The sequence below is a fragment of the Triticum dicoccoides genome, chromosome 4B, assembly GCF_002162155.2.
Source record: "Triticum dicoccoides isolate Atlit2015 ecotype Zavitan chromosome 4B, WEW_v2.0, whole genome shotgun sequence".
NCBI lineage: Eukaryota > Viridiplantae > Streptophyta > Magnoliopsida > Poales > Poaceae > Triticum > Triticum dicoccoides.
In genome coordinates, this window is record NC_041387.1 from 352,488,651 (window position 1) to 352,509,993 (window position 21,343).

Sequence of the window (21,343 nt, forward strand, 5' to 3'; positions counted from 1 at the left end):
AATATGCATGCATCCAAATGAAACATGTCATATATGCATCTTGCTCTCAAACCGGCTTGTGCATATTTTTTTCCACTCTTTGTATTTTAGCATTTTCCAGTGCATTATTATTTACAGGAACTGCCATTGTTTTGCATTGCTCATAACTAAAATATCCATGCATTCAAATGAAACATGTCATATATGCATCTTGCTCAGATTTTCATGTTCTTTAACAGTATGCAACTTTCATTCATGTTAAAAATGTTTAAACATGTTTTGCACAAATGCATGCTAAAATGGTTTATTTCATAACTAAATAACCGTAGCTCCGAATTAAATAAACTTTATATGTAAATGGGGAAGAAAAATGCATAGATTAACATGGTGCACTTACTTTGCATGTTTAACAACATTAAAATATGGTTTAGGGCAGAACAGTACCAATTCCGAAAGTTGCTTATGGGGATTTTTCGGAATTGATGTTTGTTGTTTCCGGCCTCATTTAAACTTGCCTAAATGTGTAGTTTGCTTATGCTTCACCTCTTGCATTGTTAACAAACATTTAATATTGATGAGTAGCTAAACGAGAATGGACTAAATAATTGAATGTGGTGTCTCGTTAATATGCAACTCATTGCATATTGAGCTCCACTTAAATTTTAGTATTGTTTGTTGCACTTTGCTATGCCATGACTCATTGAACCGGACATGCATCATGCTTGGTTGTGCATCATGTCTTGTTCATATGTTGATTGTTTACCATTTTGTTTGCTTCTTTCCAGTTGTGCTCTAGGGCCAAACCCCCTCACATATGACAGATGCATCCTAGCACAATTGGTTGACCACGCTTCCAATCATCCAGGGGGTCCTGGGTTCAAACCCTAGCACACCCCCTTTTTATTTTGTTCCCCAACATACACAGTTAGGCCTCATCCGCTTCTAGGCCGCTGCACTGTGCTGCAATCCTGTCCATGCATATTTTTTCTCACTCTCTGTATTTTAGCATTTTCCAGTGCATTATTATTTATAGGAACTGCCATTGTTTTGCATTGCTCATAACTAAAATATGCATGCATCCAAATGAAACATGTCATATATGCATCTTGCTCTCAAACCGGCTTGTGCATATTTTTTTCCACTCTTTGTATTTTAGCATTTTCCAGTGCATTATTATTTACAGGAACTGCCATTGTTTTGCATTGCTCATAACTAAAATATCCATGCATTCAAATGAAACATGTCATATATGCATCTTGCTCAGATTTTCATGTTCTTTAACAGTATGCAACTTTCATTCATGTTAAAAATGTTTAAACTTGTTTTGCACAAATGCATGCTAAAATGGTTTATTTCATAACTAAATAACCGTAGCTCCGAATTAAATAAACTTTATATGTAAATGGGGAAGAAAAATGCATAGATTAACATGGTGCACTTACTTTGCATGTTTAACAACATTAAAATATGGTTTTAGGGCAGAACAGTACCAATTCTGAAATTTGCTTATGGGGATTTTCCGGAATTGATGTTTGTTGTTTCCGACCTCATTTAAACTTGCCTAAACGTGTAGTTTGCTTATGCTTCACCTCTTGCCATGTTAACCAACATTTAATATTGATGAGTAGCTAAACGAGAATGAACTAAATAATAGAATGTGGTGTCTCGTCAATATGCAACTCGTTGCATATTAAGCTTCACTTAAATTGTAGTTTTGTTTGTTGCACTTCGCCATGCTATGACTCGTTAAACCGGACATGCATCATGCTTGGTTGTGCATCATGCCTTGTTCATGTGTTGATTGTTTACCATGTTGTTTGCTTCTTTCCGATTCTGCTCCTTCTCGATAGTTCCTGTTTCGTCGCGATGATGAGGATTCGTTCGAGTACGTTGCTTTGTCTACTTCATGGACTCGTTCTTCTTCCTAGTGGGATTCCAGGCAAGATGACCGTTACCCTGGATCTCACTACTATCATTGCTATGCTAGTTGTCTCGATGCTATCGCTATGTCGCGCTTCCAACCACTTGTTTATCAAGCCTCCCAAATTGCCATGACAACCTCTAACCTTTTTTCCACCATCCTAGTAGTCATTGTTTGGCTATGTTATCGCTTTGCTCAGCCCCTCTTATAGCGTTGCTAGTTGCAGGTTGTTCCATGTTGGGACATGGATATCATGGGATAACACAATATCTCTTATTTAATTAATGCACATATATACTTGGTAAAGGGTGGAAGGCTTGGCCTTCTGCCTGGTGTTTTGTTCCACTCTTGCCGCCCTAGTTTCCGTCATACCGGTGTTATGTTCCTTGATTTTGTGTCCCTAACATGATGAGGGTTTATGTGCCCCTCTTGACAGTTCGCTTTGAATAAAACTCTTCCAGCAAGGCCCAACATTGGTTTTACCATTTACCCAACATAATAACTAAACTTGATATTAAATTTGATGCATAAGGAGTTAGCGCTACCCGAGGAGTGATTCTACATAATACAAGGGGGCCAGTGCTGATGGTGTTGGTCCCAAACTAGAGGAGCTTGCGGCGGCGCCCCTTGGCAACTTGGGGTATTTTGGTCGCTGTAACCATAGCTCATCCATCGTGGCCTGAGACGAGATACGCGCAGCTACTATCAAAGTGTCGGCACGTTGGGAGGTCTTGCTAGACTTGTTTTACCATTGTCAAAATGTCTTGTGCACCGGGATTCCGAGTCTGATCGGAGGTCTCAAGATGGAGGTTTGTCTCCGCGGATCGTGAGCTTGTCATGGGCTAAGTTGGGACACCCCTGCAGGGTTTAAACTTTCGAGAGCCGTGCCATGGTTATGTGGCAGATGGGAATTTTTAATATCCGGTTGTAGAGAACTTGACACCGGATTCGAATTAAAATACACCAACTACGTGTGTAACCGTGATGGTCTCTTTTCAGGTGAGTTCGAGAAGAGAACACGGTGGGGTTATGTTTGAACGTAAGTAGTTCAGGATCACTTCTTGAACATTATATTTTGCGACCGTTTGCGTAGCTTCTCATCTTATTCTTGTACTCGTAAGTTAGCCACCATACAATGTTAGTCGCTTGCTGCAACCTCACCACTTATCCATTCCTTTTCCATTAAGCTTTGCTAGTCTTGATACCCATGGTAATGGGATTGCTGAGTCCTCATGGCTCACAAATTACTACAACAACAGTTGTAGGTACAGGTAATGCAATGATCTGACATGAGAGCGATGTATGCTTGTCTTGGAGTTCTTCTTCTGCTTCTTCTTTGTTCAGGGGTTAGGTTCCTGGTCGGCAGCCTCGGCTAGCAGGGTGGATGTCCTTTGAGTTTCTATTTGTGTTTCATTCATAGTTGGATGTTGCTCTTATGTATGATGTCGTATTCTGTGGCATTATATGGCTTTTGTATGTATCCCCATCTATTATGTAATGGTACGATGTAATGACATGCACCTTGCAAAGCGTCTTCAATATGCGGCTCTATCCTTGGTGGGACCTTCGAGTTCCTCTCGGATAGGATTGCGTATTGGGCGTGATAGAAAGAGGGAAGAGGAGGGAAAGAGAGAGGAATAAGGAAAGGGGGGCCGCGCCCCCTCCCCCTTGTCCAATTCGGACTCCCTATGGGGGGGGGCGCCACCTCCTGCGGCCTGCCTCCTCTTTCCCCTATGGCCCAATAAGGCCCATTACTTCCCCGGGGGGTTCCGATAACCCCTCAATACTTCGAAAAATACCCGAACCTCTCTGGAACCATTCTGGTGTCCGAATATAACCTTACAATATATCAATCTTTACCTCTCGACCATTTCGAGACTCCTCATCATGTCTGTGATCTCATCTGGGACTCCGAACAACCTTCGGTCACCAAAACACATAACTCATATAACACATATCGTCATCGAACTTTAAGCGTGCATCAACATGGCACCCGCAGGGCATGGGTATGGGTAATGCATTCCCAAACCCGTACCCGTCTCAATATTTTCCGTCCAAACCTGTACCCATGCCCGCACCTCGGGTTTCAAATTGTTCCCATACCCGTACCCGACTGGGTATGGGTAATACCCACGGGTAAAAATACCCATCTCGATATTTATATCAGCATGTTTAAAGTTAACTAATAATCATGAATGCATTCAAATAATCCATTCATACACCATACACATTCATTAATAGACCAATCATTAACGCATTCATGCAACATAGATATTCCAAAAGAGTGTTCAGTGCGGAGCATCACCAAACTGGACGCTTGTCATGCTCTGCCCTTGTCATCGACAGAGCACATGTGTGTTCTCGTAGGAGTAGCGAAACGTTGCATAGTGCAGCCGCGACCACGACCACGTCCCACCTTATAGTCGCCACTGCACCCGGACATTTTCCCTTTTGAAGGCAGCTGGAGGCGCGAGAAGGGAGACGAGAACAAATCTACTTGACAAGTTGTACTTAGCCCTGGTAACTTAGTTTTTTTTTCTTCTGAATCTAGTCAATAACACATGGGACCTACTTGACATGGTGTGGTAGTATACGGGTTTGCGGGTTCACGGGTATGGGTATTGCCTTCACCTACCCGTACCCGCCTTACCCAATGGGTACAACCTTTTTCCCATTTAGAAACCCATGGGTATTTTTATTTCCCATACCCTTACCTTAATAGGGTTTTTACCCGCCGGGTTCGCGGGTAGCGGGTACCCATTGCCATGTTGAAGCGTGCGGACCCTACGGGTTCGAGAACTATGTAGACATGACTGAGACACCTCTCCGGTCAATAACCAATACCGGAACCTGGATGCTCATATTGGTGCCCATGTATTCTACAAAGATCTTTATCGGTCGAACTGCAATGTCAACATACGTTATTCTCTTTGTCATCGGTATGTTACTTGCCTGAGATTCGATCGTCGGTATCTTCATACCTAGTTCAATCTCGTTACCAGCAAGTCTCTTTACTCGTTTCGTAGTGCATCATCCCATAACTAACTCATTAGTCACATTGCTTGCAAGGCTTCATATGATGTGCATTACCGAGAGGGCCCGAAGATACCTCTCCGATACTTGGAGTGACAAATCCTAATCTTGATCTATGCCAACCCAACAAACACCTTCAGAGATACCTGTAGAGCATCTTTATAATCACCCAGTTATGTTGTGACGTCCGATAGCACACAAGGCATTCCTCCGGTGTCCGGGAGTTGCATAATCTCATAGTCGGAGAAATATATATTTGACACGAAGAAAGCAGTAGCAATAAAACTAAACGATCATTATGTTAAGCTAACAGACGGGTATTGTCCATCACATCATTCCACTAATGATGTAACCCCATTTATCAAATGACAACTCATGTCTATAGCTAGGAAACTTAACCATCTTTGATCAACGAGCTAGTCTAGTAGAGGCATACTAGCAACACGGTGTTTTGTCTATGTATTCACACATGCATCATGTTTCCGGTTAATACAATTCTAGCATGAATAATAAACATTTATCATGAATAAAGAAATATAAAATAATAACTTTATTATTGCCTCTAGGGCATATTTCCTTCATAAACAACAACAAAAAAAGAAGAGTACCAGGATGGACTTTGAATTAGTTCGACATCGATGAACTTTCCCCTATTGAGCCATTTGACTGTTACATTTGTATTGTTGAATTGCGACTTGTTTCCTGATTAGGACCGAAACCATGTTCACATCGTGTGTGGTAAGATTACCACTAGTAAAAAATGGTGACAACAGTTTGCGACCAAACAACGTGTAGTTTGTGCACCCAGTACAACACATGCAACCAAACGACAGGTTTATATTGGTTTCATCATGCAACTAGCCTAGCTGTGGGCAACTAACTATGAGCAGATGGTGATTTTTTGCCTGTTTTACCTCGGCCAACCCCATCCGAGACGCATGCAAAGAGTGAAAAGAACGGTGCAGATAACCAAACATGGCCAAAGAGAATGGATGAAGCTACACATGTATACAGATAGAAATCAAGGCGTTCGGATGAAGCTACGCATGTATGCAGATAGAATTCAAGGCGTTCGGATACGTAGCTATCTGCCCACCGTTTGGAAGTTAGCGGCAAGTTATAGTATTAATACCATGAAAAAAAGTTATACTATTAATTGTTAGTTTTTTTTCATTATCTAGAAAAAAACTGTTAGTTTTTCAACTGTGCCATATTGTATTTTTTGGAAATGTTGAGGTGGTCACCGCGATCCCACCTGAAAATAAATAAATGAAGAGTTTAGTCCGGGTCTCGCAACCACTACGAGAATCTGCCTAGGGTTTTTTGACGCCCTCGCCGGCCCGCCGCCACCTCCTCCCTTTTCACAAGCGCTGCCCCTCCACTACCACCGTAGCACCAGGATGACGGCGCAGACTGCCGAGGAGCTCGCCGCGCATATCGAGCAGGAGCAGCTCGAGGCGAAGAAAACTGAGGTGAGATTTGGATGTGATCCTTGCTCCAGCCCCTCCCGAGCCATGCCAGTCATCGTCAGAATCGGTGATCGATTTGTTCAGGGATTAAATATTCCATGAAATGTCCTTGTGTTTGCTGGTTCTAGATCCATGCGATGAACTAGTCCGATCCTGGAAGGCTATTGCTTTCAGTGTGTTATTATGGGTATTGGTAATTCTGATCCTGTCGCCTAATGCTTCATCTGGTTATTTATTTACACGAGGCAGCGTAATTCACTGTTTAATATCGATATAAGTATAACTCAATATTATCCTCGGTGACATAGGTGTTTTAGTTGTTGTGTACTGGGTAACATCTGAAGATCTTATTGTGTGAATCTTGGTAGCAGGCAGAAGAGGTTGTGGTTGAGGATGATGATGATGATGACGACGACGATGAGGATGATGATGACAACGATGATTTGGATGGTAACTCACTATGCTCACTGGTCTCCTGTATCCACTTTGCGTAAAACTGTATTAATTAATAAATCTGATGCGAACATGTGAAAATAATAACAGAGTGAGATTTATTAAATCCTGTTGTTTTCTCTTTACATTATTAGACCTTCTTTTAGGGTTGGATTGTCTTTGCCCTTGGATGGTTTCAGTGCTGGTGCCAACAATGGTAGCATGTGTACATATGTATAGTATCCATCTAATATTTGTATACACTTGAAATAGCCGTGATTTGTTTGCTGAGCAAATTAAGTGATGTTGCTTGACATAACAGTCTACACGTACTTTTTTTTTGAACGGTCACCGGGGGGAGAGTTTCCCCACGTGAATATATTACCACTCAAATGGCCATAATGCCAAGAGACTGATCCTGTTTATAAGGGAAACCGGATCAAAAACCTGAACAAATTGGCCACGTTTATGAGGGAAACTGGGCCAAAAAAACGTACAAATAAAAAGGGTAAAAGAAGATGAGGAAAAAGACACCCAGGACATGTCATGGCCTAGCTAGCAGACCGTAGGACCATCACCACGAGAGACACAAGTAGATGCGGGGTGCCGTCGAGAGATCACAATACCAATACATTGCAAGCAGCCTAACGCCCCGCACCGGCGTGCGTACCAAACCCCACGGCGCAACACAAGCGCATCCACAAATGAACGAGTGCCACAGCTGAACACGAACCATGACTAGGGGCTCCGCTGCAGGAATTCGGAACGATTAGCAAGTTGGGGAGGCATCTTGCGTCGTCATTGAGCAAAGATGAACCGAGACAACACCAAGAGCACGAAGCTCGCCGCAACACAACAACGACAGCCATGGGAGGGTCTTGAGCATGCACAACTACAAGGGCAACACACCAAACAATGGGCAGGGGCTGATGGATGGTGGTGAAGGGCTCGACGTAAAGGCGATGTTGACGGCGGTACGGGATGGATGGCCGGCGATGAGTGGAATGAAGCAAACTAGAGAGATCACACAGAGTGCAAATAAGTTGACCATACGGACATGAAGGAGATGCAGGCCGCGCCATCAACATGGAGGAGTGGCGTGAGTGCGCCGCCGCAGTCGTGGCCGGACGAATAGGCAGAGATTTCTCCCCATCCCCAAGTCCAGAAGGAGGAGGCAGTACAACGCCACCATGGTGGGGCACGAAATCGCCGTTGCCAGCCGTCGGCACGGATTTCTACGGTCCACACACACCTTCCAACACCTCCACACTCAAACCCCGACTAGCCGGACATAAAGGAGTAAATCCGGCAGCCCGGGGAGAGGGGCACCGCCAGACGAGCAGATCCGTGACGAAGAGCAGTAGATCGGAATGCAGCGCACGCACCCACCACCGCGCAACACCCGTGGATGACCGAGACGCAGCGAGGGGCTCGCCCAACCCGTGTGAGCACGGGACCAGGGAGAGCGGCGTTGAGCACCCGTCGAAGCAGAGAACTTCGAGCGGGCGCAACAGCTGTCGACCGGACCGGATCTGGCCACGCGAAGACGCAGCGGGCCAGGAGAGAGCCATGTCACGGCGGGATCTGGCGAGCAACACGGGAGACACTCCCAACGACGACGGCGAGCAGCAGGGCCAACACGCGTTGGCCAGCGGGAAGCTGGCGGCTCCATGCAGGAAGGTGCGGGAGGCATCCGATTTGGATCCCGGGAGGAGGCTGAGGGTGCGTGGAGAGCAGAGCGTGGCCTTGCCGCCGTCCGCCGAGGGGCTTAGCCCGGCGGCCTCCTCCGGTGACGGCGAGGGGTAGGGGGCGTGGAGGAGGTGGACTAGGAGGGTGGCGGCGGGGGTCCGCTGGAGTCGCCCAAGAGCAACCCGGGAGGAAGAGTATCTCTGTTGGGTGTCTACTCGTAGCTTCACCACTGGCTGGTTTGTTTGTATGAATGCATGTTTACTGGTTGTCTGCTTTTAGCTTCTTAAGGCTCTCTTTAAGCTGAAAATCATTGGGATGTTCTCTTTGCATCTGACAAGAATATTGATAGGTTTGGTCATGTGGGTTTGTAGATACTTTAAAATTACAATCCTCATTCAATTCAATTGAGATGGAATATAGTCTGTGTACTGTGCTGTGACCGATATTGGAAGATCTTTTGTGCTGTATAAACAAAAGAGCGGAGATGTTTAGATTGTAGTCAATTTGATGGCGCAGATGTCTAGCTGCTTCTGGTGCATATGTTTATGTGTACTTTTTAGTCTGCTATTCAAACCTGTAGCTGCAAGGCTGCGATAGTTTTGTACATTTTTATAGATGCGTCTATTTTATCAATGTTTTATTGTTACAGCCTTAGTCAATTTGATGGCGCAGATGTCTAGCTGCTTCTGGTGCATATGTTTATGTGCACTTTTTAGTCTGCTATTCAAACCTGTAGCTGCAAGGCTGCGATAGTTTTGTACATTTTTATAGATGCGTCTATTTTATCGATGTTTTATTGTTATAGCCTTAGAGGTTATACTGGGCAAATGGGAATTGCACTATGTTTTACTTGGGAGTAAATTACATTTCGCTTAAATTTGACTTGCATATGCAAGGAGACGTTTTCTTGGTGCCGACTATCATATGTGGTAGGTAGTGTTAAAGAAATTGTTGTTGCGTTTTCTCATGACTAGCTGGCTCCGGTTCCCTTTTATTTGGAAGCTCCGGATTGTATTATACAATTCGCTTTATGCAACTCTTACACTGTATGATCCATATTGTTCTTATTGCTATTTTACAGGGCAAGAAGGTGATGCCAGTGGCACATCAAAGCAAAGCAGGAGTGAGAAGAAGAGTCGCAAGGCAATGCTGAAGCTTGGCATGAAATCCATCACTGGCGCAAGCCGTGTCACTGTGAAGAAAAGCAAGAATGTGAGTTATTACAATCACTTACACAGCGTGGTCTGTATTCCTGTGTTGGTCGACTAACACCACTGTTTCCAGATATTATTCGTCATCTCAAAGCCAGATGTCTTCAAGAGCCCAAATTCAGAGACGTATGTTATTTTCGGTGAAGCCAAGATTGAGGATCTCAGCTCCCAGCTGCAGAGCCAGGCTGCCGAACAGTTCAAGGCTCCTGACCTGAGCCAAATGATCTCAAGTCCTGAGGCGTCGGGCATGGAGAATGATGACAACGAGGTTGTCAACGATGAAGGAGTCGAGCCAAAGGACATCGAGCTGGTGATGACACAGGCGGGCGTCTCAAGGGCCAAGGCTGTCAGGGCTCTCAAGTCTGCCAATGGAGACATTGTCACTGCCATTATGGAGGTCACAACTTAAGAGTATGGCGACATTTCTGGAACTAGTTGAACCATTTCTCTTTGAGCGATTTGCAGCTTGAGTGTTATTATTATCTTGGAACCAGATAAATATCTCATGTTTGCTTTGCATCTCTGATAAGGTCGTTTGGACATGATCCTGCCTGCGGTTAAGTTGGTACAGTGTTTTTAGCACGGACATGTCAGTGGTGGCAATTTTCTGGCATGTTTTTCACCTTTGACTGAAATATTATTAGATTTAATTTAAATAAACCCCGTTGTATTCTTTGTAACCGATAAAAATAACATGATTATAACTGTTAAGCAGTAAGAAAACGAAGCTGAAGTAACGACGGTTTGATAGCGTCCCAGGGGTTTGGGTTTGCCGGCAGCGAACCAAATGATAGTGTTATATTTTCCAAGCCGGTCCTCCACCTCATTTCTCGGGGAAAGAAGAGCGGATGGTTTGTGTCCACAAGTTGATGTCTGGGAAAAAATGTTGCCTGGGGTGGACACGAGAAGCTAGGTGTGGACACGATAAGCTAGCAATTGCTGCCTGGCCAGGCTAGCCTGAAGAAAATATGTTTGGATGAAGCCTGGAAGGAATCTTGGACTGTACTTCTGACATGCTATAGCTGCAGGAGTGCCGTCGTTTTGTGATTAGTAATTTCCAGGCAGCAGTAATTTCCAGGCAGCAATTAGCATCGAGGCCGGCTGCTCAGGCGCTCGAAACTGGACGCCTGGGGTTGCCTCGGTCTGCCCAGGCTGGCTCAGCTTCTCTGAAAATCCAGGCACGCTCCAGGCCAGGCACGGTACGACGAGGACGTGAACCAAACTAACCCGAAATCACTTGCAAAGCAAACAACATAAATCGCCAATAGCAAGAAATCTCTTGCAAGCAAACAACAAAATCAATTCATGTAGTTGTACGTGCACAATCTCAATCACATCATATTTTTCTTACCTTTTTCTATGGATTCTCTCCTCACAACATATCTCACTCCTAAGAGCATCTACATCCGCATATGACAAATATGGCCCCTCATACGTAGGACCCGTCCGCGGAGAGAGCCGGGTCACCCCTCATTTTGTGTCCTCGTGCAACCAAGTACCTCAATCCATATTACGCATGCAACACAAAAGCTAAGTAGTACTACGTAGATAAATATAGCCTGCTCCTACTCGTCATTGGAGGTGTAGCCGACCTCCGTGCCGGTAGTGTCGGACGGACCTGCTTCCTGGTGGATGGCTGCCTCCCGCAACTCCGACTCCCCTTCGGACTATATGCTGTGAAGAGAGCGTCCACCTCCGTTCATGCCTCGCGAAGGTAGCAGCGGAAGATGGCCTGCTGCTCCGCCGCCCCCTCCGCTTAGGTGACCTGAAACTCGCCCAACGCGTCAGCCATGTTGAATCCGACAACCGGAGGCGTCGGACTTGCCTCACCTTATGTAGGATCGAAAGTATGTCTAGAGGGGAGGGGATAGACTACTAGCAAAGATTAAAAGTCTATTTTCCTAATTTTATTTCTTGACGGATTTTAACTTAGCTAGCAATACAAGCACACCCTACACATGCATATCTAGAGTATAGGCAACGGAAAGAAAAGACATGCATGTGCGAGTAATGTAGAGAGTAAAGTTGAAGAGGATCGCAAGCGCAAGTTGACACGGTGAAGATTTTTGACCCGTGGTTCCGACAAGTGGTGCTATCGTGCGTCCATGTTGATGGAGTCTTCGATCCACGACGGATATAAGATCACGAAGATCTCGGTTACTAGATTCCACGGAGGAATCGAGTCCACAAAGGGCTCATACCCACGAAGGGTCCATGAAGAGGCAACCTCACCTATTCCACCACGGCTACGCCCATGAAGGACTAGCCTCACTAGGGTAGATCTTCATGAGGTAGGTCATCTCCAAACCCTCACAAACTTATTCTCTTCTTCACAACGGTTGAGGACTTCTAAGCACACCTAGCCGATCTAGGAGGCACCACCCTCCAAAAGGTACTAGATGTTGTTGATGATGAACTCCTTGCTCTTGTGCTTGTTACAGTGCCTTCAGTGAGTCAAAATGGACATCTCCTTGAGATTGAATCAACTAGGGTTTAGGACAACATCTATATCTGGTAGATCAGTGACTCTGAATGGGTTTTGTTTAGTGAGTTCGAGTGGAGTACTTGGTTGATAGTGGGCGTTGTGAAAGTATATAAGGTTTTTGGAGTTTGATCTTTGAGCACTTTGAGCAATGAACTCATCTTCTCAACCTCATCCCCTTTTGATCTATGCGCTCAATGTGATCTTTGATCACTTAAATATAAAATGGTGAGCCTTGAGACTTGATCCAATACTTTTCCTTAATATTTTTAAGCGGTGTGCTTTCATCTCCCATGTTGTACCTAAAATGAACCTTTTCCTGAATTGTACTTTGAGCAGGCATTAGTTCAATGATATATATGTTGAAATGAATTACCAAAACCACCCAGGGGATTAGATGCACTTTTAGTCTTCTCCTTTTTGATAACTGATGACAACATATAGATCAAAGCTTTGACAAAAGATATAATAATGAATAACATCATTGCTTTGAAAAGTATTTGATGTACAAGAACTCCCCTTAAATTTGTGCATTATTTTGATTTGCGTTTGAATGTAAATGCATAATCTATAAGGCATATGAGGAGCTCTTCTATGTCACATACAACTTGGTGGAGCACAAACATAAGATATAATACAATGAAGAATCAACGTAAACACCAAAAACACATGTCAATAACCACCAAAGATGTGCCATAGCATAAAGAAGTAGTATAACTAAAGTGACACGAGTTTGGGTCATCACACGCGATAAATTAGTTTACATCACATAAGAATTCAATAAAGCAGCAGGTGATGTAACTTAGCAAAAGAAACACACTCTCTGACTCTCTCTCCCTCTTTGGCATCAAGATATCAAAACGATCAAGAGATCTAAACGTCACTCGAGGCAGCATGATCAATGGCAGCAGGAGACAAAGTCATGTGGATGGTTGCACTGGTCTAGGTCTATTGAATGGAGACGAGCACATCTACGGTACACCTCACTTGTATCCATTTGGCCGCGACGGGTTACTCTTCTCCTGCATCAATGTCCTCCCTGCCTGCCAGCCTGGCTGAGCTTCCGCATCAGAGCAATTTTGGAAATCAAGCAAAACCTAAGACCCGATTTGTCGGGTTCATGTTTTCACAGCTGAATTTCCGGTGTTAATTCTCACAACACAATTTATTAACTCAAACTACCCGAACTAAATTTTTGCATAAAACTAAATGCCCACCGTGACCGTCATGTGGTTCTACGTCTGTTGGAAATATGCCCTGGAGGCAATAATATTGTATTATTTATTTCCATGTTTACAATTAAGAGTTTATATTCTATGTTATAACTGCTATGATTCTTGATTATGTGATTCGGAGGAAAACTCATAAGCACATGTGGAATGATAAACGGTAAAACCGGACCTAGTCTTGCCTCTAGGACTAGCTCAAGTGTTGCATGTTGAGTACGTGGTTAAGTGTAACAATAATCCCAAAACAACATTGAGGGTATGATGTTAGAAGAACAATAGTATTGAATTGACCCAACTTGTTTGTTATACTTTGAGATGTAATCGTCACGAGTCTATTGATATAACACAGAGATTTAACATATGCTTTAGTTCCTTAGACCATGAGAGTACTATAGTCACTTTGTACCAGATGATATACTTTGGGTTTGCTCAAACATCACCTGTAACACGGTGATCGTAATGACAACTTTGAGGTTCATTAGAAAGTATGACAAGGGGCTGGATAGCTCAAGAGTGGGATTTGCTCCTCCAACGGCGGAGAGATATTCTTAGGGGCCTCTCGGTGTGATGGCATCCATCATCATTTGACCAGACACATGTGACTTAGTCACAGGGACACTGGAACATGTAAAACAAGAAAGAAGAACAAAACCCGTAACGAGGAGACTGGTATAATGAGCATGGAAATGACTCTAGCGGATACAAATATATCTCACCTCGGGTTTTGTAAAGTACCACAAAATAAAGGGAATAGTATATGATAATCAAAGTGTCGCTACTAAAATCGGCAGAACTCGGGTAGGGGGTCCCGAGCTATGGATCTAGGAACGATGGTGAACTGGAGACAGGGGCACAATGTTTACCCAGGTTCGGGACCTCTCGAAGAGGTAAAACCCTACACCATTCTTTGATTATATTGATGATGGAGTATCGAGTACAGGTTGATCTACCTCCAGGTCGTATGGTGTGTTCTAAACCCTAAGGTAGGTTATTGTGATTGTCCCTCTACGGGATAAACCCTCTGGCTTATATAGGCACCAGGGGTAGCTAGAGTTACACACGGTCGGTTGTCAACTAGGGATAAACATGCCGATAGGTGGAGTAGTCCTTGAAGTACATGCCAAGTCTTCGGCAGAGTCCGCCTTGGTCATGTCAAGGTTCGAGGATTCCGGGGTCCTTCCTTGTGAGATAAGCGGGACATAAGCTCGGCCCATGGACTATGGGCCAACTAGGTTGGTACCCCTTAGTCCAGGACACTATCAATAGCCCTCGAACTTATCTTTAGAGCCCGAGACAACAATCTTCCTTGGACCAATGTTTTCGGCTTGGGATCTTCAGCTTGACAGGCGAGTTCCTCTCTCCAGGTGGTTTTCATGTAAACCCAAGCTCTCCTTTATTTGAGGCAACTATCGAGCTTCCATTTAACAGGGCTGCCTGCCAACTACATGTTTTAAGGGTCATACTTCGGCATCCGTAGTCTTAAGATAGCTTAGCCTCGAAGGGCCTGCCGCATAGGTGTGAACAATGTTCTGTCCTATTCTGGCTTGACAACTTTTTCCGAACCTTCACCACCCACAATGCTTAAGTGACCCAGTTATTGTAGCTCAAATAGCAGCCCGAGGCTGCTCTCTCATTGGCACGTATCATCAAAGCAGAGATCATGCTCCATATTTCGGAGGATATCATCAAGGATTGTTTCACCCCATGCGCCTATAACAGCACCAAGAATTGGAATGTGGCGATTCATTTGGCGCAGTAAAAGGGACCTTTGGCCTTTCATTGACCTATAAAGGCAAGGGGCAGTAATCCCACTTTACCCTATGCTTCCATCCCTTGCACCATTGCTCAAAGCCTCCAGAGCTCTAGCACCCTGGATCCATTCCCAAACTTCTCAGCCTCCGCCCAGCGCCCACATCTCCCCACCCGTGATGGCTGACGCCACTCTGAAGGGCCAATGCATGGCCTCCGACATCACAAAGGTTCAGACCATGGGGTACATCCCTGCTGGCACCGCCTGCCGGGATCCAGAGCCCAACTAGTGCGTCCCCACTCCCAAGAAAGGGGAGAGGGTGATCTTCATCCCCCACCTCGTACAAGGTATGGGATTCCCCCTGCACCCCTTTGTGTGGGGGATGGGGGGGGGGGTTCCCTTCTACTACGGGCTAGATTTCCACCATCTAGCATCAAACTACATTCTGCACCTCGCGACATTCATCACCATCTGTGAGGCCTTGCTACGCATCGAGCCGCACTTCGGCTTATGGCTAAAGATGTTCAACATCAAGCCGAAGAGTGGCAATGCCCAATTAGCTAAATGTGTCGGGGCCATGATCAACAAGCTCCAGAAGGTGTCTCCTGGACGAAGTAAGGCCTGGATTGGGGCAATCTGGAGGAGGTGGAGGTGATCAAGGCCAGCCTTCTGTTCCAGAAGTGGCTTGCTAGGGCACCAAAGATAAACTTCCTGGCACCATTTCCTGAAGTGGCGCAGACTCCTCAACTCGAGGCTCTCTTGGCTGAGGCACCATAAAAGGTCCCGGTCAAGGAGAAGAAAGAGCCGAAGAGGAGGGAAGGTCTGCGCATCCGAGATCCTTTGGAGGCCAGATCCGAGGACACTCACGCCTCCTCTGTCTACAAGGAGGAAGAGGTGAAGGAGAAGGAGGGGGAAGGATTACCTTCCCCAAAATGGAAGAGGGCGGCATCTGAAGACGTCAAGGAGGATGATCCTCCTAGGGTCACTACTACACGTTGGTCCAAACACGACAGTCCAATCAGAGACCCTTCGATGAAACTGTGTGTGATGCAGTAATCACAAACGATGATGTAATAAAACCGTAAAAAAGACACAAAATGTTGGCGATGGCGGAGACATCAAACATGATTCAGATTAGAGTTGCGTGTGTGATGCGTGGCATACGGTTAATCTTGAAGACGTATTTGCGATGAGGCAGAACAACAAAAATGGGCAGCCAGATGAGGGTGTGGGCGATATATGACATACAGTTCACCAGGATGAACCGTGTGTGATTAGGCAATACAATAAAAACGGTTAGCTAGATCAAGGTGTGTGCGATGGAGGGCATACAGTTCACTTGGATGAACCGTTTGCGATGAGCCAAGACAACATAAACAGTTTAACTGAACAATATGTGTGTGATACGTGGCAAACAGGTCCGTAATCAGAAATGTGTGTGAAGACCAATAATAACACAGACGATTGCTGCTAATAAGCCGTGTGATTTGCTCTGTCTACAGAAGAATAACACACACACAATTGACCTATATATATTATATATATACATATACATACATATATACATAAGTGACTATACAGATCATTCACACACACCTCAATAAACAATTACATAAGTAGTACAAAGCCCCTCCGTAGTAGTACTAGTATTTAGGGGCTATTTTGTTCAGTTCATCTGACAATAGATGTGGTTGAACTAGCTATTTCAGTACGTGGTTAGCAACAATTGGGAAAAAGTTTGGTCGGTTCAGCTGTCGAGTTGAACTATTTGTATAAAGAACGGCAACTTAATCTATGAATGAAATCTATGCTAAATTACTGAATTTTAGTTGCAAAAATTATATAGTGCTAGTGATTTTTAGCTGCAATTTTTGACAAATGGCAGTGTTACAAGGTTGACAAAGGGCAATGTTACTAGATCAACAAATGTCAATCTTTCCAGTTTGACAAATGACAATATACCCAATATGACAGAAGCAAATCTTACCAAATTGTGTGTACGTGGTTGCACACGGGTCATCCGAAAAAACCATTTGTGTTGAAGGGATGTATAAATCCTGTGTGCCAGATTTTTTCTGGCTTAGGGGCGAAGGAACCATAGCTCTTGCTTTGCATACCATATACAATCTGAACTATTTGCGATGAAGGGATGCACAAATCCTACGCGGCAAAATTTTCCCTTGGCTTACTGGGGAAGACCATAGCTCTCGCTTTGCATACAAGTGTTCTATCTAAAATGTTTGTGATGAAGAGCTCCACAAATCCTGCTAGGCACATTTTCCCTTGGCTTAGGGAGCTGTCGGTTTGCATACGGGTGTTCTATCTGAAACGTTTGCGATGAGTGTTTTAAATTTAAAAACCATTGAAGTTTTTGTAAAAAAAAATCGTTTGATAAGTCTATACATTCAGAGAGAAGAACGCAAGTTTGCTCAAACCATATGTATCATTCAGTCACACTGCGACTTTATATTCATATGATCATGATATAGTATTAAACCCCAAAAAACTAATTCCAGCAACGGCGGAGGCGGCATGCCGCACCAGCATTGTCGTGGTCGTGCTCCGGGACACCGTTGTTGAAGTCTTCAAGGCAACACAAAATGTTCTTCACTTGGAAATCAAACATCCAGTCGTCGCATGATCGAGGGTCGTGGCGCGGGAGGACGGCAACTCGCGGTGCTGCGAGGTAGCAGTCGATGGTAGAGTTTTATGACGCTGAGGGGGGCGCGCGCACAGGCATGGACGTGGTGGGTGCAGGAAAACGCACGGGGATCGGCGCCATGGTGGGTGCACAGGCGAGCACGGGCACAGGCGCTGGCATGTCCACGAGCTCGCGCATTTTCACGGTGACCTCGCTGACTCCCGTGGCTTCCGGCTCTGCTATAGTGCTCGGTGACCAGCCCATCAATGCTACGGGGATGGTCGCTGGCGCGGGCGCGGGGGATGGGAGATGGGACGGGCGCGGGGGCAGCAACCGCCGCGGCCAGCTGGTTCAAGGCCATGTCCATGAGGCCCCATTGCTCCTTATTTTCTATCTCGTCTGGCTCAGAGTCGACTTCATCAAACTAGAAGACTAGTGGCAGCTGATCCTTCAGCGCCATGGCGTTGGTGGAGGTCCGGGAGAGGGGAATGGGAGGCGAACAGTAAGGACGCCCGTATTAAACAGTGGCTCGGGCGCCATTACTGGAGAGGATGCGAGGAAGGTGGTCGGTTATGGAAGTCAAAGGGCTTGCTTCCCACTGAGTTTGCGTAGCGTACAACTTGCATGCTTCCCGGTGAGCCTACCCATTGGAGGACAGCTTGCACACCTCCCGGTTAGCCTGCGGAGCAGACAGCGCTCGCACTCCTCACGTCTACTCAAGCAGCTGTCCGCACGGCACCTCCTAGCCATTAAAAGTGTGATGCGTGGCGTCACATGAATGGTTACAGAACGCCCATGATTTAAATTATACAAATGTTTGAGATGATAAGGTGGCAACTATTTGTTTCAAAATGCGTTGTTGGCTGTTGATTTGAGTGTGCCTTCTCTCAAACTGGACATGAAAAATACCACAAGATGTCGGGTGCCATTTCATGATAACATGCCAAGTTTCATGAAATTCAGACAAGTTTTTGAGTTAGTAAAATTTAAAAACAAAGTATCTGAACATTTTGCCGGCAACCAACGGTGCCCTGGTGTTTGAAATTCATTCCCATTTCTTGCATGGGACCTAAGCATGAACCCAAGGACACACATTTGATTTTTGGACCAATTTTTCTGCAGTGGAGCATGTGCATGTAGTTCAAATTTGAATTATGCACATAAAATGCCTACAAAAGACAATTACTATATAAAAATGTCCAAACGAACCTCGAAAAATTCCAAATTTTAACACAACACTCCTATTGCTCTATGTTGCCACTAGGAAAAAATTTGAAAGCAAGAGGAGGCAACGAATATCGTTTCATCCATGAAGGAGGCACATTCCCTACCGAAACTATGAGGCTAGTTGTGAGAAGCTCTCGTTTGTGAGAAGCTTATACCCAAACCCGCGCCAAATGGGACAATGTTTTTACCACAGCATGTTGATATCGTTCCATGATAGCATGCAAGTTTCATGAATTTCAGACGAGTTTTGGATTACTAGAATTTAAAACCATGTATCTCAATGTTTGCGGCCAAGCGACGGTGCCCAGGTGTTTGAAATTCATTCCCATTTCTCGCATGGGACCTAAGCATCCAACCAAGGACACACATTTGATTTTTCAACCCATTTATATGCACTAGAGCATGTGCCCGTAGTTAAAATTTGAATTATGCACATAAACGGCCTCGAAAACTCAGTTAATGTGCAACAAACCCCGAAAAATTCCAAATTTTAACACAACACTCCTGTTGTTCTATGTTGACACTAGAAAAAATTTGAAAGCAAGAAGAGGCAACAAACATCGTTTCGTCCACAAAGGTGACACGTTCCCTACCGGAACCATGAGGCTTGTTGTGAGAAGCCCTGGTTTGTGAGAAGCTTATACCCAAACCTGCCCCAAATGGGATGATTTTTTCACCACAACATGTTGATGCCATTCCATGATAGCATGCCAAGTTTCATGGAGTTTAGACAATTTGGATTTACTAGAATTTTTGAACCATGTATCTCAATGTTTGCGGCCAAGCGACGATGCCGAGGTGTTTGACATTCATTCCCATTTCTTGCATAGGACCTAAGCATCCAACCAAGGACATACATATGATTTTTCAACCCATTTTTATGCACTGGAGCATGTGCATGTAGTTCAAATTTCAATTATGCACATAAATGCATAGAAAACTCAGTAAATGTATAAACATGTCCAAATGAACCACGAAAAACTCCAAAATTTAACACGACTCTCCTGTTGTTCTATGTTGACACCAAATTTTTTTGAAAGCAATAAGAGGCAACGAACATCGTTTCGTCCACAAAGGTGACACGTTCCCTACTGGAACCATGACACTTGTTGTGAGAAGCTCTGGTTTGTGAGAAGCTTATACCCAAACCTGCCCCAAATGGGACAATTTTTTCACCATAGCATGTTGATGCCATTCCATGATAGCATGCCAAGTTTCATGAATTTCAAACGAGTTCTGGATTTACTAGAATTTTTAAACCATGTGTCTCAATGTTTGCGGCCAAGCGATGGTGCCGAGGTGTTTGACATTCATTCCCATTTCTTGCATGGGACCTAAGCATGCAACCAAGGACGCACATATGATTTTTCAACCCATTTTTATGCACTGGGGCATGTGCATGTAGTTCCAATTTGAATTATGCACATAAATGCATAGAAAACTTAGTAAATGTATAAAAATGTCCAAACGAACTCCGAAAAATTCCAAAATTTAACACGACTCTCCTATTGTTCTATGTTGACACCAGAAAAAATTTGAAAGCAAGAAGAGGCAACGAACATTGTATCGCCCACAAAGGTGACACGTTCCCTATCGGAACCATGAGGCTTATTGTGAGAAGCTCTGGTTTGTGAGAAGCTTATACCAAAACTTGCCCCAAATGGGACAATTTTTTACCACAACATTTTGATGCCATTCCATGATAGCATGCCAAGTTTCATGAATTTCAGGCGAGTTTTGGATTTACTAGAATTTTTAAACCATGTATCTCAATGTTTGCAGCCAAGCGACGGTGCCGAGGTGTTTGACTTTCATTCCCATTTTCTTACATGGGACCTAAGCATGCAACCAAGGACACACATTTGATTTTAACCCATTTTTATGCACTAGAGCATGTGCCCGTAGTTTAAATTGAGCTATGCACATAAATGCCTTGAAAACTTAGTTAATGTTTAAGAATGTCCAAACGAACCCCGAAAAATTTCCAAAATTTAACACGACACCCCTGATGTTCTATGTTGACACCAGGAAAAAATTGAAAGCAAGAAGAGGCAGCGAATATCATTTCGTCCACAAAGGTGACACGTTCCCTACCAGAATCGTGAGGCTTCTTGTGAGAAACTCTGGTTTGTGTGAAGCTTATACCAAAACCTGGCCCAAATGGGACAATTTTTTACCACATCATGCTGATGTCATTCTATGATAGCATGCCAAGGTTCATGAATTTGATATGAGTTTTGGATTTACTAGAATTTCAAAACCAAGTATCTCAATGTTTGC

General features: G+C 44.5%; 1 protein-coding gene across 2 annotated transcripts; it reads left to right on the top strand.

The window, feature by feature from the left end:
- The first annotated feature begins 6,220 nt into the window (after positions 1–6,220).
- On the top strand, positions 6,221–10,322 carry LOC119296141 (nascent polypeptide-associated complex subunit alpha-like protein 1). 2 transcript variants are annotated; one of them, XM_037574531.1, is made up of 4 exons: positions 6,221–6,405; positions 6,771–6,852; positions 9,605–9,735; positions 9,808–10,322. In XM_037574531.1, the coding sequence occupies exons 1-4, from the start codon at positions 6,334–6,336 to the stop codon at positions 10,141–10,143; spliced, it is 621 nt and encodes a 206-aa protein (XP_037430428.1). In that variant the 5' UTR covers positions 6,221–6,333; the 3' UTR covers positions 10,144–10,322. The 2 variants fall into 2 exon arrangements, with proteins under 2 accessions (XP_037430428.1, XP_037430429.1); XM_037574532.1 differs by having other exon boundaries at positions 6,222–6,405; positions 6,774–6,852.
- Positions 10,323–21,343: the final 11,021 nt, after the last annotated feature.

Excerpts from the sequence above, each read along its gene's own strand:
- LOC119296141 (XM_037574531.1), top strand. The coding sequence starts at position 6,334 with ATGACGGCGCAGACTGCCGAGGAGCTCGCCGCGCATATCGAGCAGGAG. Across the intron at positions 6,406-6,770 it reads TCGAGGCGAAGAAAACTGAG|CAGGCAGAAGAGGTTGTGGT; the intron begins GTGAGATTTGGA and ends GAATCTTGGTAG. Across the intron at positions 6,853-9,604 it reads TGACAACGATGATTTGGATG|GGCAAGAAGGTGATGCCAGT; the intron begins GTAACTCACTAT and ends GCTATTTTACAG.